The 27,810-nt window shown below is 40.5% G+C and overlaps 1 protein-coding gene across 1 annotated transcript; it reads right to left on the reverse strand.

Annotated features, from left to right (window-relative positions):
- SQLE (squalene epoxidase) lies at positions 1-27,201 on the reverse strand. Its single transcript, XM_025922839.2, has 11 exons — positions 26,911-27,201; positions 22,497-22,749; positions 14,908-15,088; positions 13,522-13,618; positions 12,271-12,384; positions 12,021-12,192; positions 9,380-9,475; positions 4,529-4,671; positions 3,755-3,851; positions 1,608-1,695; positions 1-526 (listed from the first exon to the last, which is right to left on the reverse strand). The coding sequence occupies exons 1-11, from the start codon at positions 27,199-27,201 to the stop codon at positions 334-336; spliced, it is 1,725 nt and encodes a 574-aa protein (XP_025778624.1). The 3' UTR covers positions 1-333.
- Between the last annotated feature and the right edge of the window lie 609 nt (positions 27,202-27,810).

Consider the following 27,810-nt stretch of genomic DNA (forward strand, 5'->3'; position numbering starts at 1 on the left):
TTCGAGCTCATTCTCCACTTTATTTGCATGTCCCGCATGACTCTGCCCAAATCCCCAAAGTCAAAAGAAAAACTGCAGAGCCTCAGTGTTAGCACTAATTTATGATCACGATCATTTCTCTCAAATGTCTATTTTACCCTTCGTTTTAAATTGCAAAGTATATATTTACATGTTTATATACAAATAACCTCAAAAACAAATTAACCCCAATCTTGGTCCAAGAGTTTCCACTTTAGAAGTGGTTTCCTTCTCTGCTATGTACATCCTCTTCCAAGAGTCTCTTAGGACTTGGTGAGTTCCAAATATTCGTTCACAAATGGTTCCCTTTTTAGCTTAATGAACCAAGTACTTAATTTCCGAGTAAATCAGAGGAAATATTACAGAGCATGCTTTGTACAGGACAGCACCACTACTGAAAATGGCTCGGGGTTTTGTAATCCAAGGCTCCGACTTAAAGCAAAAATACGTGGCGTAGATCGCAACAGCAAAGAAATGTCCAATTAAAACTAGAGGGTTAGGAGACAGTCTGTAACAGAAAAAAACAAACAAAAAAAACCATATATATATTAGTAAGACCCGGCAATTAAAATTTACTCATAAAAAGGTTCTAATTATGTATCATCTACAAAGCTGAACACACGCTCTACACTTTAGAGGACTCTGCAAGCTTGTGTGGCCCGCTGTATGATGACAGGGACAGATACATGTTCTTACAAGAAACTCCTTAGACTATCCCCTGTCAGAGAAGCCAGCAACTCTTAGTCTAGTTCACATAAACTGTATGTTCTGAGCTGTTCCACTGATCTTGAGACCTCAGTCCGAAGTACCTGGATGGCCTGACCTGTGGGAGTCTTGGGTTTTCCAAAGATAACAGTATTGACATTCAGATCATAGACGAATGAGAAGAGACTTGAAGAATTTTACCCTGCAGACTTTTCAAGAATAATTCTATGTATGCCTGTACTGTCAAAACCATTACTGAGTTTCACAAGTCCCTGCACGTCAACTGAATTAAGTTTTAAATACAAATTCCTCTGTTATCTGTGGCTCCCAACAATCAGATCATGTGGTTAAACCCACCAGCAAAAACTAAGTTTCTATTTTAATCAGGGCTTTGGCCCCCTCTACCACCAACTTCTGCTCACCACTTTTCCCAGAAGTCAAACACAGGACTAAGTGTTGCTTTTTTCCTTTCTCTGAGCTACCTTCTGATTGAGATTCTAATGGATAGTAAAGTGACAAAATGTATCAGGAAGAAAGACTTGCAGTAATTGATAAACTGAGCAGTCCCAAAGAAGATCTGAAATACCCAGTTCCTGTGTCATCAAAACAACCCAGGGTGCCTGGGTGGTTCAGTAGGTTAAGCGTCCGAATCTTGATTTCAGTTCAGATCATGATCTCACAGTGTCGGAGTTCAAGCCCCACATCGGGCTCTGCACTCACAGCACGGAGCTTGCTTGGGATTCTCTCTCTGTCTCTGTCTCTCTCTCTCTGTCTCTCTCTCTCTCTCTCTCACTCTCTCTGTCTCCCTTTGCTCCTCCCCTGCCTGCACTCTTTCTCAAAATAAATAAACATTAAATATATTTAAATAAATAAATACAACTTACACAGAAAGCAGCCCAACAGGACCAGCAATACATTCTCCACCAAGTTTGAAATAAAGAAAACAGGCTTTTCTTAGTTGATGTACGGAATCTAAAATAAAATTTTAAAATCACTCTGAATCAAAATATTCACACATTTATTTTAGGGTGCTAATGATCTGTCAGAAAAAAATGTAACATAGACCAAACCTTATAATTTTTTAAAAAATCTAGTCCTGGAATTTCAACAACTCAAAATTTCTTTTAAATTCCATAATTAGCATTATGGGCAATAGCTTAAGTGTGAACAAACTTTTCTGTTAGTAAATAATCACTGTAAAAAGCATGCAGGTCTCAGAAGTTAAAGTTGTTTAAGTGTTATTTCCTTGACTGTGTTGTAAATTCATTAAATGATGCAAATATGTTGTAAATTCTTTTGGTCATAAAAACACAATTCTAGGGGCGCCTGGGTGGCTCAGTCGGTTAACCGTCCGACTTCAGCTCAGGTCACGATCTCACGGTCCATGAGTTCGAGCCCCGCGTCGGGCTCTGGGCTGATGGCTCAGAGCCTGGAGCCTGCTTCCGATTCTGTGTCTCCCTCGCTCTCTGCCCCTCCCCCATTCGTGCTCTGTCTCTCTCAGTCTCAAAAATAAATAAACATTAAAAAAAAAACAAAAACAAAAACAAAAACAAAAAACACAATTCTAGAACCCAAACTCCCAATCTCTAAGATACCCAACCTGTATTTCTGAGCATATTATCAAGTAAAAATAGCTGTGAATATTAAATATTAATGCCTTGTATTTGTATACTTTTTCATACTTTTCAAAGTAACCTGTCAAACCTTCACAACAGAGTATTATCAACCAATAATCTTTCTATTTAGAATCAATGTTCTTTTCAGGTATACTTAAGATTTTTCTTTAGAACAGATAAAAAAGGATATAATAGATAATCTCACTCCAATAAAACTCTTTCCTCTTCTATCGTAATTTCTTTTAAGTTGTTTGTTGGCAGATTGAAATTCATAACGTAAGACTCTCAAGAGCTTAGGAAAACTTAAAAAGAAGTGCTTAGAAAAACTCAAAACTTTTCTTTTTACTTGCCCACCCCGCCAGTTTAGCTTCCGTGCCAGTTAGCAAGAGAGGGTAGATTGGCAAACCACCATCAATGAGTTGTTTTTTTTCTTTTAGCAAGGATAACGTGTATGGAGGCTACAGAAGGCACTTGTGCCGTATCAGGTCACCAAAGAGCTGGATCGCCAGTTCACGGAAGTAGGCTTGTTGTAAATATCTGAGGTAATAGGATTGGAGTCACATTTATTCCTGAAAACGTAAATGTCCGATTTCATCGTGGCACGGTCGCCTCCTCCTCCATTTCTACTGCTTCTGCTGCGTCACGTTTTCCTCAATATACAGACTGACCATCGCCACTTTACAATGTGGAAGCAAATACAAAAGCATGGGAACGTTTCAAGTGAGTAGAAGGGGGACGCATTCTGCTATTCGTGCATTGTAGCAGGAGACGAAAATCTAACCTTGTTACGAAGCTCATTACTTATTTTACAAAATACAACGAACAGAAATCGTAACTGGTGTTCAAGGAAGAAAAGGCTTAACAACTATGTTTCGTTTTCATTCACGGCCAGAAGACCCTCCATCACGACTTTGTGCATCTGTGGCTCCGCGTGAGCTGATTTGGGCCAGAGGAATGAATGGACACATTATTGAAGTATTGCTGTTAATACTTCCCCACAAAGTGGTGGATACGTGATAACTAGAGGCTAAAAGTCTTGCGCAAGGATGGAGTTAAGGGCCACCAGTTGGGAGTCAGTAGACTTGGTAAATATTTCTATTTGTGGCCTAACGACTAACTTTTTTATAATTCAGTTCCCTTCCTGTGATAAAAATCAATTTTTTAATTTTAAAACTCCGTAATTTCCATTAAAAATTATCTATACTTAGGGGCACCTGGGTGGCTCTATTGGTTAAGAGTCCGACTTTGGCTGAGGTCATGATCTCATGGTTCATGAGTTTGAGCTCCGCACTGGGCTCTGTACTGTCAGTGAGGAGCCTGCTTGCGATTCTCTCTCTCTGCCCCTCTCCCTGTCTCAAAATAAATTAAAAAACAAACAAACAAAAAAAAAACTGAAGAAAGTAAGATATACTTACCATCCGTGGCAGAAAATAATTCATAAAGAGCCTGAGCAAGGATATTCACAACAAAGGAATGAGATGTTTTTCTTGCCCAGTAGAATGATTTTTTGGCCTAAAAAAGAAAGAGATCACTTGTTATATGGTAAAGCTGGGGGGCAGTGCAAATGAGTGCTTATAATCCCCTCAAGCTGATGTTTATCCTGAGGACTACCTACAAGTAATGCAGCCTTATATTCGTCATTTACACACACACGCACACACGCACACACAAGAACACATCTCCAGAGCAATGAGCTCCATGACTCTGAAGCTAAATGTACAATCACTACAGGCGAAGTGGCCTGTGCCAACCAATGCTACGTAATACTCATACAAAAATGGAGAAACTGGGGCACCTGGTAGGGGGGGTCAGTCGATTAAGCATCTGACTTGATTTCGGCTTGGGTCATGATCTCCCAGTTCACAGGTTCAAGCCCTGTGTTGGGCTCTGTGCTGGCAGCACAAAGCCCGCTTGGGATTTTCTCTCTCTCTGCCCCTCCCCTGCTCACGCTTTCTCTTTCTCTCAAATAAACAAACATTTTTAAAAAACAAAAAAACAGAAATTCGGTAAGATTCATGGGGTGCACAGGCTCCCAGATTCTTTACACGGGAACAAGGCTGCCTGAGAACCATGACTTAGGATCAGGCTCCTCCCAGGTACAGATCCCCCCAAGGAGGTCCCATCCCTCTTAGGCCTAGAAAGAAATCTGTCTTGAGGCACCTCTGTCAAAGAATGATTGAATATCCTACCTGGAAAACAGCTGCATCATCATAAAGGTCAGGGATACCTTTTAGCAATTTTCTCCATATCTTTATGTCTTTAAAAACAACAGTCATTCCTCCTCCAGTAAGAGGATGCCGCATATTATACGCATCTCCCAGAAGAAGAACGCCTACAATGAGAGAATTTAGATTATGACATCATCCCTTAAGACACATAAAAAAATAGTCTGTTACTTTCTAAACGTGAGTGTGAGCCAGAAAATCAAGATGTGAAAATACAAGGGAACAAATCATGCCTAAAATTTGCTGATGCAAAAATTCAGTTAGTCCATATTGGGCACCTAGTAGGTCACAGACACTGGGGATACAGTGAGAACGAGAACATGGTCCCTGCCCTCGGGAAAGTCACATGTGAATCAAAGGTGAAGTCAAACTGTCACATACGCATAAGGCCTCTTTCGTGAAAACACCAAAAGAATCTTGGCACAAAAAGCAAGTCTTCGACATGGGAAAAATGAAGAGGTCTGACATTTCATGGCAACACTGGCTGCCAGCACACTCTAGAGAAATGTCCGTAAAGTTTGAAGTTAAAGAAAGTGGGCCCTGGGGTGCCTGGGTAGCTCAGTTGGTTGAGCGACCGACTTCGGCTCAGGTCATGATCTCATGGTTCGTGAGTTTGAGCCCCGCGTTGGGCTCTGTGCTGGCAGCTCGGAGCCTGGAGCCCGCTTCGGATTCTGTGTCTCCCTCTCTCTCTGTCCCTCCCCCACTCATGCTCTGTCTCTCTCTCAGAAATAAACATTAAAAAAAATTTTTTTTTTAAATAAAGAAAGCGGGCCCTGGGAAGATGATACCCAGCCATGCTGCAGTCTGAATTAAAGAGCAGGAACAAGCAGATATTCCAAACCTTTCTGAAGTTAATTTGGACAAATAAGCCCTGACTGAATCTTACCTGAAAATCAGCTCTTTGATTCAAAACTGCAGAGGCAGGAGGCGCCACCCTTTGACCGCAGGTGCGCCTGCCTGAGCGGCCTGACCGCGCTCCCCAGGCCCCTGTCAGCCCACTTAATGACCTAAGACTTGAGTAACATTTCAACAAAGCGTTTATTTAATTGTATTTGTAAGAGACACAGACAACCGTAATAGTAATGTGAAGGTGGCAAGATTATGGGTAACTATTTTCTGTAACGTCACAGTTACATTTGTAACTAATTGTAGAATACACATAAATATTAGCTTCTAAAAAGGTAGCTTCTAAATATTAATTCACATTTCCTAAGTATTTCTCTAATATCTTCACTAAAAACACCACAGACTATATGGGGTGCGTGGGTGGCTGAGTCAGTTAAGGATCTGACTTCGGCTTAGCTCATGATCTCACGGTCCATGAGTTCAAGCCCCTCTTCGGGCTCTGTGCTAGCAGCTCAGAGCCTGGAGCCTGCTTCAGATTGTGTCTCCCTCTCTCTCTGCCCCTCCCCAGCTCACATTGTGTTCTGTCTCTCAAAAAGGAATAAACGTTAAAGAAAAAAAAAATAAAAAACCCACAAACTATAAACAGCTTTTATTCCTCCTTCTCCAAGGATCATTTCTAATTCCACCAATTGTTGCTGGCATGCTATTTATATCAGTTTGGCATTGCCCTCTTCATTCTGCTTTGCATTAGTTTCTTTATACGATTAGTAGTTTATTATGCATGTTTTCCCATAGCAAATTCCATCTGTTTACGTTCAGGAGCCACCGGGTAGCGACAGCTCCCACCCACACCTGTCTCTGGGGACCTGCTCTCAGGCTGTCAGGGGTGTTCCGCACCTCTCCTCCAACGCCCTGCCAGCACTTCATACACAATATGCCCGAGAGCGGACTCACCACCCCTTCCCACACTTCCTAAACTTACATTCTTTTCCCTGTATTTCCAATATTAGCAAACAGCTGGCAAAATCATCTAAGCCTGAAACGTGTAATCCATCAAGAGACCTCTCTCTCCCTACAACAGCCAACGGGTCACCAACTTTCATGCGTTCTACATCCCAGAGACACACGTTTCCACTCCCTACCTTCCATTCTCACTGCCATGGCCCGGCGTTCCAACCTCTCACCACCACCCTCGTGGAACAATGGCCTTACTGTAAGCTTTTGCCTGACCCTTCTTCCAAACCACTCTCGACAGCAGAGTATTACCTCTAAGATAAAAATCTAATCGTGCCACCATCTCATTTAAAACTTTCCAACTATTAGAAACAAATGAGTTCAGCAAGGTTTCAAGATATAAGATACACAGGCAAAAATCAATTGTATTTCTGTACACTAGCAATGAAGAATCTTAAAATGAAGTTAAGAAAACAAGTCTATTTACAATTGCATGAAAAGGAATAAAATACTTGGAAATAAGTTTAACAAAAGAAACGTAATAAAACACTCTGAAAGCTACAAAATATTGTTGAAAGAGAAAACTCATACTACGTTTACAGTCTAATTTGACAAGAGTGCCAAGACACTTCAATGGGGAAAGACTACTCTTTATCAAATAGTACTGGGACAACGAGGTATCTACACAGAAACGAAGCTGAACCCCTTCCTCACACCATACCCAAAATTTAACTCAAAATGGATCAAACACCCAAATGTAGTAGCTAAAACTATAAATCTCTTAGAACAACATACAGGATTACATCTTCACAATCCTGAATAGGGCAAACCCTTTTTAATTACTTACTTATTTTAAATGCTGCGGTTTCTCATGCTAGTATTTTTAAGTTTATTTATTTATTTTGAGAGAGAGTGCACAAGCAGGGGAGGGGCAGAAAGAGAGGGAGAGGGAATCACAAGCAGGATCCGCCCTCTCAGTGTAGAGAGGGGCTCAGTCTCACAAACCATGAGATCATGACCTGAGCCAAATCAAGAGTTGGACACCTAACCCACTAAGCCACCCAGGCACTCCTAGGGCAAAGTCTTTTTAGATATGACATCAAAAGCACAAAGTGACAAAAGAAAAACACAGATAAACTGGACTTCATGAAAATTAAAAACTTCAATGGACATCTTCAAGAAGTGAAAAGACAATCCATGGAATGAGAAAAGTTTTTGCAAATCATTTATCCGACAAGGGACTTATATCTAGAATATATAAAGAACTCCTATAACTCAACAAAAGTTTTTTTAATTAATTTAACCAATTAAAAAATGTGCAGGCTGGGGCGCCTGGGTGGCGCAGTCGGTTAAGCGTCCGACTTCAGCCAGGTCACGATCTCGCAGCCCGTGAGTTCAAGCCCCGCGTCGGGCTCTGGGCTGATGGCTCAGAGCCTGGAGCCTGTTTCCGATTCTGTGTCTCCCTCTCTCTCTGCCCCTCCCCCATTCATGCTCTGTCTCTCTCTGTCCCAAAAATGAATAAACGTTAAAAAAAAAAAAAAAAAAATTAAAAAAAAAAAATGTGCAGGCTGAATGGACATTTCACCAAAGAAGATATACAAATATCCAATATGCATATGAAAAGATTTTCAGCATCATTATCCATCACAGAAATACAAATCAAAACCACAATGAGATATCACTTCACACCTACTAGAATGGTTATGGGCAAGAAGACAGATAATAACAAATGTTGAGGATGTGGAGAAACTGGAACATTCATACATTGTTAATGGGAATGTAAAATGGGGCAGCCACTTTGGAAAAGTTTGGCAGTTCCTCAAAGAGTTAAACAGAGTTACCAAACCCAAGAAAAATGAAAATTATGTCCGTACATAGACGCATATACAGACGTTCACAGCAGCGCTGTTCATAATAACCAAAAATGAAAACAAGCCAAATGTCTATCAACTGATGAATAGCTGGTTAAAATGTAGTATATCCACACATGGAGTATCATTGTGCCATGAAAACAAATGAAGGACTCACACATACTGCAATGTGGATGAACCTCAAAGAAGCCACTTACGAAGGATCCACTGATTTCATTTATAGAAAATGTCCAAAATAGGCAAATCCACAGAGACAAAAAGCAGACTGACTAATGGATGCCTGGGGCTGGGAGTCGGGAGAAAATGAGTAGCGACTGCTAATGGATATAGGGTTTCTTTTTGGGGTAATAAAAAGGCTCTTTAGAGTCCGTTTTAACTGACCGTGGTGATGGCTGCATTGATCTATGAATATACTAAAAACAAATGGATTGTAAACTTCAATGGATGAGCCATATGATTTATGAATTACATCTCAGAAAAGCTATTATTAAAAAAAAAGTTGCAATGACTTTCCACTGTCTACAGGATTAAAACTAAACTTTAAATAAATACCTTACCTTTCTACCACTCTGACACCTAGCCTACGCTCCAGTCACAGGAAACCACTTGAGTTCACTGAAAGTGCCACCATTTCTCAGCCTTCGTGGCCTTTGCAGATGCTATTCCATCTACTTAGAAGTCCCTCATTTCACTGTCCACCTAATGAACTCCCACTAACCCTTCTTGCCCCAACCCCCGTTTTCTTGCCTGAGACATGTCTTCCCAAATCACCCTTCCTAGTTCACAAGCTCCCCTCCCTGCCACAATGAATCTTGTGGTACCACGAGTGGGCTTTGACTACAGCATTTATCAACAGTGTTCTGAAATTACCAGTTGATACCCCTGACCAGAAAACGGCCTTTTCTAGATTTAGGACTATATTTAACTGTTGTATCCCAAATAATGACTTAAATGCACTCAACATTAAATAATAAAGATATCATAAAACTAATTTTGGTGTTAGTAATGTGTTCATCCACAGGAACCACTTCTCTGTCCCACATATCATTCCCAGCAGCATACATTTAATCACATATTATATTTGGAATATTTGGAATTTACATATCTGGAATATACTTTATAAATCACTCCAATCAAATGGTACCTCGTTTGTTTACTGGGGAAGAAGGAAGAAAGCTTGCTGGCATAGATCTCAAACGAGAATTCTGAATGGCTTCTAGGAACGGTTCTTTGAGGTGATCTGCAATAAATCCCAAAGGTTTATAAAATTCAATTTTCAATTATCACATGTTCTTAATCAAGTATAAATACCTTCTATACTTCTGTTATGGTTGCTACATATATCCTGGTGGCAAATCAAGAACTAATTATTTTATTAACACAATTGTTGATTAAGCACCTAGTTATTCATGCTGAGGAATGACTAAGAAATCTGAGAAAATTAATATAAATAGATACACACAGCTGAATGAACAAAAAAAGCGAAGAGAGTGAAGCAAATTCAGAGGAGAGGAGACGGAGAAAAACCACCCACCTCTCTTCCAAATGTTCACTGACAGGGATCAGATTTAACACTTAGGTTACCATCACCACCATAACCTGGTAATGACAGATGAAATGTACTACCAATTCACAAACAGCAGGAATATATGTACGGTAGAAAAAGGGTAAGATGCAGAGAGCTCTACTTTTCTGAGTTTCCGTTTCTTCATCTATAAAACGAAATGCTTTGGTTATTAGCTCATCTCTCAGACACTCCCAAGTTTTAAAGTTTTATGCTTCTACTTGTATCGGAAATGAACTGTCTTTTCATACAGTTCTCACTGTGATCTGGGAAGACAGGCGCAGAACGCCTACGTTGAAACTATTCCATTCCTATAAGTAGAATTTCAATAACCTAACTAATATTAATATAAATCTACAAATGGTTTCCCACCATGATCTCTGGGAAGTCTGTTCTGAACCTCTGTACTGGAAAAGGCAATCTACAGTAAAAGAAAAAAAAAATGCCAAAAATATCACATTATTGGGGCGCTTGGCTGGTTCAGTCAGTAGAGCATGCACCTTTTTTTTTTTCTGTAATTTTATTTTTGTTTAGTAATCTCTATACCCAACACGGGGCCAGAACTCATGACCCTGAGATCAAGAGTCGCACACTGCTCTGACCAAGCCAGGCAGGCCCCCAAAGTGTGCGACTCTTGATCTCAGGGTTGTGAGTTCGAGCCCCACATTGGGTATAGAGATTCCTTAAAAATAAAATCATAAACAAATAAAAAAATAAAATAAAAAATAAAAATATCACATTATTGACTATCTTTTTCCTCAGGGTGAATAATTCATTTTTCCTAAAAGCTTCAAAAATGGCTTAAGTGAAAATATATTGAAATGTTGAAAATGTCTTTTTTTTTAATTTGGGAGAGAGAGTGAGCACGAGGTGGGGAGAGGGGCAAAGGGAGAGGGAGAGAGAGAGGGAGAGAGAGAGAGGGAGAGAGAGAGAGGGAGAGAGAGAGAGGCAGAGAGAGAGAGAGAGACAGAGAGAGAGACAGAGAGAGAATCTTAAGCAAGCTGCATGCTCAGGGTGGAGCCCCATGCAAGGCTCGATCCCACAACCCTGGGATCATGACCTGTGCCAAAATCAAGAGTCAGACGCTCAACCGACTGAGCCAGCCAGGCGTCCTGAAAATGTCATTATTAAAAATCTAAGTCCATCTTAGTCCTCTTCAGATGTTTATATTCTTATTAAACAGAGTGCTTTCACATAGATTAAAAAATAACCAGAGGGCACCTGGCTGGCCCAGTCAGTAGAGCATGTGACTCTTGATCTGGGGGTCATGAGTTTAAACACCACATTGGGCACAGCGCTTATTTAAAAACAAAACATGACAAAAAAAACTTGAAAAAGAAACAATTTTTAAACAAAATATACACCTACCACAGATAGTTTCCTATTACTATAATCATATCATCTAATCATATTAAAGGGTTTCTCTTCAATTTTATCAATATTTTAATATTTCAATTAATAATCTTAATTTTTTAGATTTTTTTTTTTACTGACATCTTCAAGTCTCAAAAATACATGTCAGAAAGTAATTTTTTAGGAGTGTTTTGCAAAGATGCCTGAACTCTCATGAAGCCTTTCTGTATTCAACTCAAAACTAAAAATGACCTTGAAGATTGCTTACAGCTCTAACATTCTGAAAGGGGGCTATATGAGCCACACACAACTGGCCTCACACTGGCTCTGTCACTTAGTGATCATTTATCTTTGGAGGACCTTTTGCTGATTCTTAGTTCCCTCATTAATAAAATGGGGATCATGATAATGCCCTACCTCACAGGGTGATTGTGTAGATTAAGTTATGTTTATAAAGCACTTTATAGTAGATATTCAATAAATGGTAGCTACTATGGCTACAAAAACCAAGCACAAAAGTAATTAAGTATAAGAGAGATTTCTAGAATTCGGAGACCTTAGATTGCTATTTGGACCACCTTAAAAAGTACCACATATGCCAATATTAATAATTATCCTGAAAGCAATGATTTAATTATTAATATGAAAAAATATATTGAAAAAATTTTTTTTAATTTGAAGGTTGTTTTTTTCAACGTGCTAAAACAGCTCAACTCCAGTGTATCTGACTGACTAGATGCATTTTTTTTTACCTGCCATGTTTATCTTTGGCCTAATTTAGAAACAGCTTTAGTGAGAACCGGAGATGGACAGCCTTTTGTGATATTTTAGACTACAGATTACAATGTGGATGAAATCTCTTTCTTACCGGGTAATTGTGGGTAAATTTTTTCAGCCATGTATTCTCTTAAATTCCTGGGCATTTCCCCCCGAATGTCAACAAGTACTCGAGTTTCATCAGATGAAATCTGATAGATGAGAACTGGACTCGGATTAGCCAAAATAAGTTCAGCATGGTTTGCTTTAAACTGTGGTGCATGCTAGGGGGGAAAAAAAGAATTAATAATTTTCAAATTTCAAGTTGTGTTTATTTTTCTATAATTATATTCCTATAGTACCTTCATAATAAAGCCCACAAAATGAGATGAAACAGAAACTTTATTGGAGATCAGGTTTTTCCTAAACTTGGAAAAAAGTCCATCGGCAACAACAGTCAATGGAGCATGGAGTTCCTACAACAAAGATAAACAATACTCAGCTAAATGGTTAGAAATACAAAGTAAAAGGACCACATTTAAAATATTTACATATTTTATTGGACAACATTATGGAGGGTAATGAAGATAATGCTACTAAAGAAGCTGTTATGGAACTTAAGTTAATGCATAAGAAGACATTAATACTTGCTCTCCTGAGGGGCTGCCTTCCTTCAAAGTACTACCACCCAAATCATCTGGGAGTTAAGTTACACTTTGATAGACAACAGAGGAATCAACTACAAAGCAAGTGTGGACCACAGAAGACTGAATCTCATCATCACAAAGTCCAAGGACGAGTCCAGTGTTTATTCTAGAATTTTCTTTACTTTTCTTTTTTTACTTTAAATTCATGTTAGTTAACATATAGGGTAGTTGGTTTTGGGAGTAGAATTTAGTGATTCATCACTTACATGTAACACCTAGTGTTCATCCTAACAAGTACCCTCTTTGATGCCGATCACACATTTAGTCCATTCCCCTACCCACCTCCCCTATTCTAGAATTTTCTAACTTCATGTAATGCTTTCAACCAGTGGCTAGGGCTTAGAAGAATTTTTGTAAATGTGGATATATGTATTTATATTACCTTGCAGTCACCCCCATTAGAGTACAGTTTCTAGGTGGTGGTGACCCATCCACAAAAACCAACAGATTAGCCTTTCACTCTTTCTCTTCTTTCGCTAAACCAAAATGAGCAAATACTGGAAACTATTTTACTCTGCTATCTCCCCAGGCATTCTGGTACTTTTTCCTTTTCAGATCTAAACAATTTGAAACAATTTGTTTACTTTATTCTAATCATTTCTTTTGTATCGAATCCTTTGTTTTTTTTTTTGTTTTTTTTTTTTTGCCTTCCAGGCTCCTCTGCTTTTCTGTTTTTCTCACTTCGGTCTTTAATACAGCTAATCCAGTGGTGTGTCTGGAAAGCTGTGTGTATAGCCTTGTGAGGTGCTCTAATGGGCAATGTGTTGCAATTTGAAACCCATCCTGCTGCAGAGGGCTTAGAGAGAACTCAAGCAGTAAATTGGTGGGCCTACTTTTTTAAAGGAATAGGAGAAAAAGAAGGAAGACAAAATCTCTTAGGAAGAGCTAACATTTGGTATCTCTCACCTTGATGTCCCCGGTTTCTTTATCCCTGTACTGTACGCCCATTACAGCATCATCTTCTTCTAATAACTGTAGCACGATGCCTTCGATGAACTTTGTACTAAAGGATAAATACACAGACATAAATCACAACAGAGTAGCTCAAACAACTTACATAAGAAAAGATAAATTCCTTATCTCCAGTTTACCCACGTAAACTGGACACACGTGTGCACACATGTACACAGAAAAGGTCTGGAATGATAAGCAAAAACATCATTAATGGGTTTCAGAATTATGCGTGGTTTTTATTTTCTAATTTCTTAAAATTGAATACATAGGTACTAATCTAATGATCTTTAAAAGTAGTTTTAAAAGTAACATTAGATTTTTACCTCAATTCATTAAAAAAAGTACATGCAGAAAAACTTTACACACCCACACAAATTCATACACAGATGGGAAAACAGAATTGGGACTTTATCCACCGAATTATTCACAGTAGTTACTTCTAGTCAGAAGAGTCATGGATAATTTTTACAAACCTTTGTACATTTCTGTGGATTTTTCCATTTTTCTACAATGAACATATTCTACTTCCACAGACATCAAATTCTTTCAGTCCTAAGGGTAAGTCCACTTACTTCTTCACTAGCTTACTCAACACTTAAGCTTTTGCCAATGATATGAGGGTTCTCAAGCTTGAAACTTCCTCAATTACAGTGCCTAAAGGCTAGGGAAAAATAGAAGTTAATAATTAAGAGAAGAAGCCAGTCCTACCAGACTAGGTCCTTCCTTTTTAAGAATGGAAAAGGGATTTTCCCTTGAAGTCCTCTGTTCTGACTTTTAACAGAAAATACCATAAGCACAAACCCCAACTCCCAAATAGGCAGACAGGGACTTAAACCTTAATTACAAGGGTATCCTTTAGGGGCCCCTGGGTGGCTCGATTAAGTGTCGGACTTCTGATCTCACGGTTTGTGAGTTCAAGTCCTGCGTCTGGCTCTCTAGAGGCTGACACCTCAGAGCCTGGAGCCTGCTTCAGATTCTATGTGGCCCTCTCTCTCTGCCGCTTCCCCTGCTCACACTCTGTCTCTCTCACCCTCTCAAAAATAAATAAATATTAAAAAGAATTTTTAAAAAGTTTATCCTCTAAATCCAACAACATAGAAACGCTATTTAGTCAAAGGAAAAATCTCAATAGTTCTGTGTCATTCACATGGAAATTCTTCACATGATATTCTTGACAAAGGCACTGAAGATCTAACATTCTTCTAACTTGCAGTCTACTTTAGTAATACCTATGTTTCAGCCCATACCCAAACACTTATGACAATTTATGAAATGGTATTTGTGCAAAGGCCAAGTTTAAATGTGTTTCTTTAACATCATACGTTTGAGTCGTCTTACTTGGGCTCTGCCATCGCTGCTTTCCGGAGACCCATTATGAATCTTCCATGATGGAAAGCTCTTCCACTCTGCACCTGACTGTTTTCTGACAGAGGGTAAGGAATGTGAACCTCTGATTTGCTTTCCTGATCATGAATTACGTAGCCATGTACGACCTGAGCATCAATACCTTCCACTGCATCTGCAAAACAATTCAGTTCAAAAAAAATCAGTTTTGTTAACATGCCCAGAGTTATATGAGGCACCAAAAGACATGGAGGCATTGAAAATGAGTCTCTTTCTTCATAAAGCGATTGAAACCATCTGGACAAATGGACATTAATATAAGTAACTATTTCAAAAGTCTTAATGCATCTGAAAGACAACCCTCTGAGCAAATCTGTAATATCACAAAAGATTAATATTTGTATAGAAAATCTATTGATTAACTTCTATAGGAAAAATATTAAGATCCTAGTGTCAATGGGTGAAAAGTTTAAGGATGATTCACATTAAGCAATATGGAAACATTGAACAGATCAGGAAACTGTTCAAAACCTGATTAAGAAAAAACAAACCGATGAAATAAACTGAAACATTAAGATACCAAATCTATGAAAACTGCTGGTGAGATGATAAAACCGATACATTTATATATTACTGGTCATACTGTCAGTTAATAACATTTTAGAAAGTAATGGTGGCAATAATTATCAAGAACCACAAAGAAGTTAGCATCCTTTGATTTAATCATCTTAGTCTTGGAAGTTCATCTATGTTCATCCTAAAAATATAATTTTTAATTTTTAAGAATTTTATTTTTTTTTTTAATTTTTTTTTCAACGTTTATTTATTTTTGGGACAGAGAGAGACAGAGCATGAACGGGGGAGGAGCAGAGAGAGAGGGAGACACAGAATCAGAAACAGGCTCCAGGCTCTGAGCCATCAGCCCAGAGCCTGACGCGGGGCTCGAACTCCCGGACCGCGAGATCGTGACCTGGCTGAAGTCGGACGCTTAACCGACTGCGCCACCCAGGCGCCCCAGTTTTTAAGAATTTTAAAAAAATATTTTAATGTTTGTTCATTTTCGAGAGCAAGAGACAGAGTGTGAGCGGTGGGAGGAGCAGAGAGAGAGGGAGACACAGAACTGGAAGCAGGCTCCAGGCTCTGAGCTGTCAGCACAGAGCCCCATGCGAGTCTTGAACTCAGGAACCATGAGATCATGACCTGAGCTGAAGTCAGACACTTAACTGACTGAGCCACCCAGGTGCCCCAAGTTTTAAGAATTTTTAAAGTTATATATAAGAATAAGTTTACTATAGTGTTATCACTAATAAAGAAGAAATGAAAACAAACCAAATATTAATCTTAGAAAGGTAGAGTACATTATGAGGTATCAACTGAGAAAATACTATGCATAGGCCTAAAATCATAATGATAAACAAGGTTAATATATTAAGATGAAATGCATTAGAATAATTTCCAATTATTCTCATGATGAAAGAAAATCTTCACAAAGAATTCTATCACACATCTAAGCTAAAATCAAAATAAATTAGCTTTCTGATATGCTTTTTAATTGCCCTTAAGGTCAAGTCAGGGACAAACTGGCCGAATTTTGTTAGACTTCTGACCTAGAATCAAAATTACTTAGTTTTTTAGTATCGTTCTTAAGTTATTACAGTTAAAATTCAGTCAGAGAAAAGTGCACAGACATCCTAAGAGCTGCCAAGTAGCAGTGTATTCAGTTTGGGTCTCAGCAAATTGCCAATCTTTTCCGACCTAAATATCTGAAGCCCATTTAATATTTCTATAATGCTTTGTCCAGGCACTGAGACAGTTTGTTTTTCTTAACCCATAACTCTATTATGGAAGTACTTGAAATGTTTACACTGGCCACTTTAGAACATACCAGAAAATGTTAAAAGCATAATAGCACAGTAAAATTTTTCCTTGGGTAAACTATCTTAAGACAAGTATATAAATAAGGTCTTATTTAAGATTTTTTAAATCTGTCTCTGTCTCAACTTTATTGATAAAATCAAATATGACAGACTTTGCACACTTTTACTTTCTTAAGTAGGCAAAAAGACTACCCTACACTTCAATGACATTCGTGCTTCATGAACACTAGACATCAATAACTTTGAAGCCAGTGACATAACAGAGCTATCACTATCTATTAATCATAAGGCTCCACACTTACAATATTAGACTACTGGTCAGTATATCACATAAACTGACATGGAAAACACTCCTCCACATTAAAAAATACAGAACTGCTTGCTATAAAAAGGCAAATTAAAAAATAAAACCAACAATGAAAAAAACAAAACACGAAAACCTGCCTATGCTAAAAATGAAAAGCAACTTCAAAGTCAAACCAGTGAACAAGTTTTAAAGGCAACAGCATAAGGGCATCAGAACCACAAGTGTAAGAGTGGACTTTTAAGGGCCACTCCTGAATAGGAGATAGGAGCCCCCATGACCAGGGACAATCAAACTTAGCACCATACATAAATGTCTTGTCAATAACACAGAAACCACAAAAAATTCAATACCAAGAGACATGGCATATGGAAGTAAGCCATTCACCATAGGCTAGGGGTGGAGTCATCCATAAAAAATCCAAACATACCTTTATGCCATGACCTCATATAACTTCTGAACCTCAAACCAAGTATACAGTATATAATAAATTAGGTATCATTTTTGAAAGCCCAAATATAAACCAGAATCAAGGAATAAATATAACAAAAAACATACAAGATTTATGAATCTTTATTTAAATGCATTAAAGACCTAACTGAATGGAGTATACCACATTCGTGGACAGGAAGTCTAAGCAAATTATTCCAAAACTGAGCTACAGATTCAGTGCTATTTCAGTCATAATCTTGACAGAGATATTTTGAAAATTTATTTCTAAATTACATAGAGAAAAGCAAAAGGGCCAAGAAAAGCCAAAATAATCCTAAAGAAAATAAGAGGTTCCCCACCAGATATTAAGAGTTATTAGAAAGATATAGCATTTATATTAATTTTAGGAGTTCTTGGGGCAGGCATTTGAGTGGCTCAGTCGGTTAAGTGTCCGACTCTTGATTTCGGCTCAGGTCGTGATCTCACAGTTTGTGAGTTTGAGCCCCATGTGGGCCTCCACATTGATAGTGCAGAGCCTGCTTGGGATTCTCTCTTTCCCTCCCTCTCTGCCCTTCTGCTCACGCTCTCTCAAAATAAAACTTTTTTAAAACAAAAAGAGTTCTAGATATTAAACTTAACCCATAGGGCAATCACTTATTAAAAACTCATACTCAGGGGACACCTGGGTGGCTCAGTTGGTTAAGCATCCGACTTCGGTTTAGGTCATGCATGATCTCACAGTGCATGGGTTCCAGTCGGGCACTGGGCTCTGTACTGACAGCTCAGAGCCTGAAGCCTGCTTCGGATTCTGTGTCTCCGTCTCTCTCTGCCCCTCCCCCGCTTGTGCTTTCTCTCTCAAAAATCAACATTAAAAAAAACATAACTCAGGATGGATCAGTCCATATTATGTTAAAAATCCACACTCTAAAAAGTAACTATTCCAAGTGTTTCTATCATCCACATCTCATCACAACTCAGGGGAAATTCATAGCGTAATGAATGTTAATAAAAATTTGTATTTGTAATATTAAAGGTATTCATTGTATGTGGACTCGATAAAATACTTTAGAGGCTCTCCTTACTCTTGCATTGAACTACATATCAAAATCTACTACGTGGCAATGAGAAAGAACGAAATATGGCCCTTTGTAGCAATGTGGATGGAACTGGAGAGTGTGATGCTAAGTGAAATAAGCCATACAGAGAAAGACAGATACCATATGGTTTCACTCTTATGTGGATCCTGAGAAACTTAACAGAAACCCATGGGGGAGGGGAAGGGAAAAAAAAAAAAGAGGTTAGAGTGGGAGAGAGCCAAAGCATGAGACTCTTAAAAACTGAGAACAAACTGAGGGTTGATGGGGGGTGGGAGGGAGGGGAGGGTGGGTGATGGGTATTGAGGAGGGCACCTGTTGGGATGAACACTGGGTGTTGTATTGAAACCAATTTGACCATAAATTTCATATATTGAAAAAAAAAAAATCCACTGAGGCTTGTTACCACAGCCTTGGAAGTATCTCCTGAAGCTAGATCTCTAAATGATTCTATGTACAGTCATCAGTTTTGAGAGCATTTACGGTGCCTAATGTTCAACTATAAAAGTAACAAAATCCTGTCTCACGATATTGTTACATCTGCTTCAGGTGAACCTCTCCGGTAAGATGGTGGTTAGGGAACCCAAAAGCACAGAGATATAACTTTCCTTCTTCATAAAGCACTCTCTCCACTTGGGTCCTGGGCCCTGAAGGCTTTTGCTTTTCCTCCTTACTAACTGCTCTTCCTCAGTCCCCCTTTATCACTTCCACTTGCCTCACTGATCGCCATACATCAGAGTTCCCCAGGGTTCGGTCCTGGACCTCTTCCTGGTAATGTCTTCTAGTCTTGTTTAAGTACCGACCCTTCTCTTTCTCTCATACCTAATATGTGACTTACCAGCAAGTCCTACTGACTCTTCCTTCAAAAGGCGTTTCCAGAGTGTGACCACTTCCCATCCACTCTACTGCTGTGATCCTAGGATGTTCCAAGCCATCAACTCTCACCGATTCTGCAATAGTCTCCTAACAGATCCCCCTGCTTCTGACTTTGCCACTCTTTTCCTACAGAATAACATGAATACTTCTAAATAATATTTTTAAACACACTTCTAAAACATGAGATTGAAGAACTCCTTAAACTTCTCCAATGGCTTCCCTTTGGAATATGAGCCAAATCCACATAGTGGGCTATAAAATCCTATGGTCTCAGCCCCCACGATCTGCCCACTCTTTACCTCTCCCCTTCCCTCACACCACTCCATTCAACATTATTTTCCCTTCTCACTCTTCAAACAGTTTGTGTCTGTTTTGGTCACCACTGTAGCCTCAGCATCTAGAACAGCAGCTACAATATGGTGCATGCTAAATGAATATTTATTAAATGAATGAATGGACATCACTCCTTTAGTCATTTCTCTCTCTTGCGTCATCAGTTTATTCCTCTCTACTTGATCATCTCCGTCACCAAACATGCTCTAGTATCAAAATACACCTTCTTTATCTTCACATCTACATCTCATTACTGCCCTACTTCTGTTTTCTGTTACAGAAAAACTCAAGAGTGCTTTCCTAGTCTAAATTTTTTAAACTCCCACCCACTTCAGTCTAAGCTTTGTCTCCACAACTCTGCTGAAACCTCTTGTCAACATCACAAGCAACCTTCAAAACTGCAAAATCCCATGGTCGTTTTTCTGTACTCATCTTACTGACCCTTCGTTAGCAAACCGTGACATAGTGCCCTTCCCCTTCGTGACACATACCCATCCCCTCCTACCCAAAACCTTCTCCTCTCTTGGATGAAGTGGCACCAAACGCTCTGGCTTTCTCTGCCATTCTACCAGCTCCTTCTCAGACTCCTTTTCAGGCTTCTCTCTTCTACCAGATCTTCAAATACCAGTTTCCCAGGACTTAGTTTATTCTGTCTTCTCTTTTCTCCCTACATGCCCTCAATCATTGTTGTGGCTTTTCCGTACTACAGATAGGCTGACACCTCTGAAATTTCTAACTCCAGCCAGCCCAAACCACTCCTCTGCACCCGAGATTCACATATTCTGCTTAACTTCTCCTCTTGGATAGCTCAACATGTCCCATAAATTCCTCCCCAATGCCTGTTCCTATCAGCAAATGATACCAGCTACCAGCTGTTTAAACCAAAACCCAGGAATCCTTTTTAATATTTCCTTCTTCCCCATATCTCACACCAATCCTTAGTAAGTCACGCCATTTTTAACATCAGTTGGACCACTTCTCGTTATATCCTCTGCTACCATGCTAGCCCAAACCACCATCATCTATCATTTGGACTTAGCAATGAGTTCGCACTGGACTCTGCATTGACTGTCGCTACCCCACTGCCACCATCTTACGGTGTATGGACCACACCATCTCCACATATTCTTTTAAAACAGCATTCTCCCAACTTCAGGGTGTGACTCAATGATAAATTTTGAAATGAATTTCAAGTTGTGAATTATATACTTGGGTAGAATCATGACAAGTATTTAAAAAGAAAAATGAAACAAATTTCAGCCAGATTTATATATATACGTATGTGGTGGGTCAGGATAGAAAATGTGTTTGTAATTGTGAGTAGCTGTCTAAGGTCTGAAGCCACTTTAGACGTACAGCATGAACAAGATCACGCCACACTCCTGCTCCACTGACTGCAAAGCCCTCCATGATGTGGCTGCTGCCTGTCTTTCCAACCTTGATCTCAAGTCATTCTCCTTTCCCCATCACCCAACACTTTCTAGCGACACGGCCCTCCTTTTCAGCTCCTTGAATGAAACAGCAAACATTTACATAATGCTTACTACGTATCAGGCACTGTTCTGAGTGCTTTGTGTATAGGAATTCATTTCAACCTCATAGTAACCTATGAGGCAAGGACTCACATACAATGTCCATTTTACGGATTAAGAAACGGGTACACAGAGCAGGAGCTTGAAGCCTGCTTCGGATTCTGTGTCTCCCTCTCCCTATGCCCTGCTTGCTCTCTGTCTCTCTTTCAAAAATAAATAAACATTAAAAAAAATTTAAAAAAAAGAAACTGGTGCTGTGGAGGTTAAATAACTTAGCCAAGGTCATACAGCTCTTTCAGTGCCTGAGCTGGTATTCAAAGTCAGGCCATCTAGTTCCAGAATCAATTCACATAATTATTACACTATCCTCCCTACCACATGAGCCAAGCAAGCTCTTTCTTAACTCAGAGCCCGACATATTTTGTACTCTGATCCTTAAGAGTAGCCAATGAATCTGTCTTATTCACCGGTATATCCTCGGCACCAAGTACAGCACCTCACACAAAGTAGACACTGAGTAAGTATTTCCTAAATGAACAGCTAGTGTTTAAAAATCATTTAGGGGTGACCAGGGGGCTCAGTCAGTTTAACGTCCAATTTTGGCTCAGGTCATAATCTCATGGCTCATGGGTTCAAGCCCCACATCGGGCTCTGTGCTGACAGCTTGGAGCCTGCTTCGGATTCTCTGTCTCCCTCTCTCTCTGCCCCTCCCCTGCTCACACACTCTCTCAAAAATAAACATTAAAAAAAAACTTTCTAAAATTATTGCTTTAATAGATGATACTTAAATAAAAGATTCCATAACAAGCACATAATATGTACTCCACCAGTGACAGCTCCCTTCACTCTTCACTAGATTTCATGCCCTCATGCTAGTTTTCCAATCTTTAATTTTGACCATTTCTATTTTTTAGCCACTTCACTGTATCTCACTAAGTCTCCTTTATATCTCCCCATCCACTAAACTCTTATCTTCTCCTTTGCTCTCATTTTCATGCAAATTGGTTGGTAAAGAGTATAGTGACTTTTAGAAATGTAAACAAATTGAAATATCTTTTTACCAGTTATAGGACAGTCTAAAGTGAAGAGGGTTCGCTTATACCACATTAACTCCTAAAAATTAACATGGACCTACCTTCAAGACCAAGGTCTTTAAGGACACGATAACCACCTGGCTGCAGAAATTCTCCAACTATCCTGTCAGGCTCTTTTAAATCTCTCTCGATTACTGTCACCTTTCTTCCATCTCTGGAAAGCATGGCTGCCAAAGCAGAGCCAACCACACCGGATCCCACAATGATAACTTCTGGATCATTCTGAGAAGATATTGATGAAGAGGCAGCTGCTCCTATTAAGGTAGTTTCTGAAATACTGGTTCCTTTTTTGGGCTGTGTTAAAAAAAAAAAAAAAGTTAATTACGTATCTACATTTGCTATCCGTAAATCATGCTGCTACTACATAGGCACTCAGGCCTTTTCTATCTTGGGCAAAACCTTCATCTCAAATATTATCAACCAAATGCAGTGCTATGTTTTTAAATCCAGATCATATATAAAAACCAGTGATACTGGGGTGCCTGGGTGGCTCAGTCAGTTGGGCATCAGACTTCGGCTCAGGTCACGATCTCACGGTTCGTGAGTTCGAGCCCCGTGTCAGGCTCTGTGCTGACAGCTCAGAGCCTGGAGCCTGCTTTGGATTCTGTGTCTCCCTCTCTCTCTGCCCCTCCCCTGCTCACGCTCTGTCTCTCTCTCAAAAATAAATAAACACTAAAACAAAACCCGGGGCGCCTGGGTGGCTCAGTCAGTTAAGCATCCTACTTCGGCTCAGGTCACGATCTCGCGGTCTGTGAGTTCGAGCCCCGCGTCGGGCTCTGGGCTGATGGCTCGGAGCCTGGAGCCTGTTTCAGATTCTGTGTCTCCCTTTCTTTGACCCTCCCCCGTTCATGCTCTGTCTCTCTCTGTCTCAAAAATAAATAAACATTAGGGGCGCCTGGGTGGCGCAGTCGGTTAAGCGTCCGACTTCAGCCAGGTCACGATCTCGCGGTCCGTGAGTTCAAGCCCCGCGTCAGGCTCTGGGCTGATGGCTCGGAGCCTGGAGCCTGTTTCCAATTCTGTGTCTCCCTCTCTCTCTGCCCCTTCCCCGTTCATGCTCTGTCTCTCTCTGTCCCAAAAATAAATAATAAATGTTGAAAAAAAAATTAAAAAAAAATAAAATAAACATTAAAAAAATTTTTTTTAAAAACCCAATGATATCAAAGTATTAAATAAAAATGTATAATAATACCCCAATAAAGTGAAATACATACTACATTTTCCATATATATTTAGAAAATGCTGTTATACAGATATATTTAGAAATCCAGACCAGGCCAAATATACACAATGTTTGCAAGGGGCTCCAAAGACTTATTATAGGGAAAAGTCTATCATTAATTACTCAGTTCTTCAAGTACATACTAAGCATCTACCAAACGCAAATCACATAAGACTTCTACTTTGACTTCATGTTGCAAACTATACAGCTATTCATTTTTATTTCCACTATTCATTTTTATTTTGTCCTTTTGGATTTTCATCTGAAAAATCTATCTTAACCTAAAATTACTTTTATATAACAAAAAGACTATCACATCCTAGCTATTAATCTATTAATTGAGAATTATTTAACTCAAGAAAATTCTGAAAGTTCAAAATAACCCATCCTATCCCGTGGGGTGCAACCCCTTCACACTTAAGCCATTAACATATAAGGACATATTTCATTTGCCCCATCTTGACAGTCTAAGAGAGCCCAGTCAAACAGGTGGTCCATTTAGGAATAAATATCAAACCTATCACTAATTGGGCTGACAATAAAAACTTTATTCATAGGATGAAAAAGTCCAGTTTTGAGATTTATGCCCCCTGAGAATAACAGTGCCTCTTGGGTTTTCTAAAATGAATAATTCAGGGTCGAAATAAGTATTTTTTCCCGGTATGTGGGTTGACAAATATAAATGTGTTTCAGATACAGAATTGCAAGGAACCATCTTTCTTGATTTCTCTGACCTTAATGATTAAGATAAGCCCAAATGCCATTTTGAAGGGATTTTAATAATCCCTAAAACCTAAAACCTTAGAATTTTGATTCTCTGTGATTTAAAAAAAATTTTTTTTTCAACGTTTATTTATTTTTGGGACAGAGAGAGACAGAGCATGAACGGGGGAGGGGCAGAGAGAGAGGGAGACACAGAATCGGAAACAGGCTCCAGGCTCTGAGCCATCAGCCCAGAGCCCGACGCGGGGCTCAAACTCACGGACCGCGAGATCGTGACCTGGCTGAAGTCGGACGCTTAACCGACTGCGCCACCCAGGCGCCCCACCTCTGTGATTTTAATATTCATCCAGTCTTCCTTTAACTCTGCATGGACTGGGGCGGGTCCATTCCACTTTTTATCGTCTCTCTTACAGAAATTACCTTTTTGCCCTTTACCAGGAGGAAAAGACAACAGCCTTCTCTTCCCAGTATTTCTCAGTGAGCAGAATGACTATTTTTCTTAAATTATAGTTCTGAGAGCAAGATAAGCCCTTTTTGTCATCTTAGCCATTTCTTATCAGTTTTTCTTCCTAACTTTTCCCTGTTAAACCATAGACACACACACAGACACACACACACACACACACACAATCCTGGAAGGGGAACCTGGGTTGGTTGAGCCATTCAAAGAAGGGTCAACAGACGAAGCACTAATGGGAACTTTGTACTCCCTGCACCAACTCCCTGGTGTTTAAGAAGCAGCAGAAAGCCTGAGGCATTCACATATAGACCCAGTTATTGATGGCTGGTAATCAAATTTTCTCTTCGCCAAAATGTCTCAACACCACATGACGTAATGGCATTCCAGCCACCTACACGAGCAGTCCGTGACCCTGGCAGAAGTTACCTCAGACACCACTGAAGATTTCAAACTGAGCTTAAAGACTGCCTCTCCCTCCTCTCCCATTGCTGGCACCCACACCCACCACGTCACTGCACACAGCACTAGTCAAAAGGTTCCTAACAGATGAGCGCTTTTACAGCAATCTTAATAGCTACCATTTATTCATTATGAGCCGCAGTCAATCATTTAACTCCCTAACTGGCAGCAAGACCAGCGCCACCCCCATCTAATAGAAGAGGTAACTCGTTCTTACAGAAACGAAGCAATTTGCCAAAGGTCCCAGAGACAGAAGTGGTGGAACCAAAATTCTAAACGAAGTCCTCCCTTCTGTAAGCCCTGTACTGTGGATCCAGTAAAATAATGTCAATCCGGAGCCTCAAAGAGTAAACCACTTTTTGAGGCCACTTGCCCTAACTCCAAGTCACCATCATGCCTCACTTGGCTTACGACTGCCATCTTTCACCTGAGAGCCTGCTTCCGTTCTCGTGCCCTGCAAGCCACTCTCCACACACCAACTGGAACGTTCTTTCTAAAAAGTAAAAATCAGTATTGTTACGCCCGTGCTTAAAACCCTCCAGCGAGGGGCACCTGGGTGACTCAGTTAAGCATCCGACTTCAGCTCAGGTCATGATCTCACAGTTTCGTGAGTTCGAGCCCCGCATCGGGCCCTGTGCTGACAGCTGGGAGCCTGGAGCCTGCTTTGGATTCTGTGTGTGTCTCTCTCCCCCTCTTTCTCAGTCTCTCTCTGCCCCTCCCCTGCTTGTGCTCTCTCTCAAAAATAAATAAGTGTTAAAAAAAAAAAAATTAAAAAGTCCCCCAGTACTCTTGGGAAAAAATCCAAACACCCATGGCCAACAGGCTCTAAACGCTCCGGCGTCAATGACCACTGCCCCCTCACCTACCACTGTCTTTGCGGGAGGCATAACCTCAAACATGACTGACGACTAGCTTCTGAATTAGGAACATGGCTGAACTGAGGACCTTACTCAATTACTCACATGACTTAGGACACCACTCCACTGATTTACTCAAGGCTCCACCGACATGGGGAGAGGAAGGTGTTTGCCCAAGACTTCGAAATGCTGAACTAATTTTTATTCCACTAACTTTTCAAATTGTTCTGTTACTTTCCCCACCCAGCTGTCATTTAGAAGCAGTGGACTTAACCTGCAGCAGGTTTCTTTCTTCTCAGGTACAAACACAATCCTTACCTAAGGTTTTAAATAAAATATCTTTTTTTTCCCCCAATCACAGAAAGTGATTCTGTCCTCCTTCAAAATGAGATTCTAATATTTCACATCCCCTTTCACAAGCACCTCTATATTCATTATCAAATCAGTGTCGTTACAGCATCAGCTCTACCGACACTAAATGAAACAAATCTTTTCCATCACCCCTGAGTGTCAAGGATGTAGCCGAAGAACAGTCAAGGGCTTAAAAACAAAACCAAAAAAACAAAACAAAACAAAACAAAACAAAAACCCACGAAAATTAAATGAGAATTCATACCAGAATATCTAAACTGCTTCCTCTGTCCTTTAGAAAAGATGAAATTTACATCTGAGCGACCCCCAATCCTAATTTGTTAAAAAAGAGACTCCTTCATTTGCCCACTTAAAATTCAACCTACCCTCCTAGACCCAAGCTGTTCTTTATTTTCTGATCCCGGGGGCGACTTGGCCCAGAAGAAGCCAATGAAAGGCAGGGCCGACAGAATATCCGAGAAGACCGCGAACTGGGAGCCGCTCTGCTGGCGCCCGAGCAGGGCCCCGCTCCGGTAGCGACAGCGGTAGGACAGCACCAGGCCCAGGGACAGGAACACCAGCACGCAGAGCAAGAGCTCCTTGTTGGCAAAAGAGACGAAGTCTCCGCATTTCTTGTAAAAATACGTGAAAGTGGCAATGCCCAAGAAAGTCCACATGGTTCAAAGGCTCCTTCGGTGACCCCGGGTCAGCGTTGAGATCCTCTTTTTCCTTGCGGGGTTTTGGTGATGTGAGGTTCTCCCCAAAACGTGTCACCAGACGGAGCGCGAGGAAGCGGCCGAGCTCCCGCCAACACCGTCACAGGATTACAATTCAAGCCAGACGAGTTTACAAAATCCTACCACGGTGGAATAAGACAGTTCGCGAAGAGGGGAAAGTTGGCCAGACTTAGAAAGCAGTATTAAAACATCGCCCGCTGCAACCGCTTCCGAGCAGACTCTAATCTTTCCGGCAACCCATTCATTTCCTTCCCCAGGATGAGCTTCTCCTGGGTTGCTGCAGGTGATGTCCGTCAAAGGTGACGCGGGCCCGCTCACCTGCAGCAGGTGCCCTTCCAGGAGGCGTGGGAAGACGAAAGAAACGTCCCGGCGCGGCGGCAGGGGTGGCCTGGCCAGGGGCGGGAGCGCCCACGCTCGGGCGGCGCCGGGGCTGCCTCTTCCCACGGAGGACGGCCTTGGACTCGAGACTGCGGCCCCAGCCCAGGCAAGCGCGGCCGCTCTGCAGACGCTCCGGGTCACCTGCCCCACGAACCCTCCAGGCCGTGACTC

The sequence above is a fragment of the Puma concolor genome, chromosome F2 (genome assembly GCF_028749965.1).
Source record: "Puma concolor isolate L17-30 chromosome F2, mPumCon1.1.hap2, whole genome shotgun sequence".
NCBI classification, from domain to species: Eukaryota; Metazoa; Chordata; class Mammalia; order Carnivora; family Felidae; genus Puma; species Puma concolor.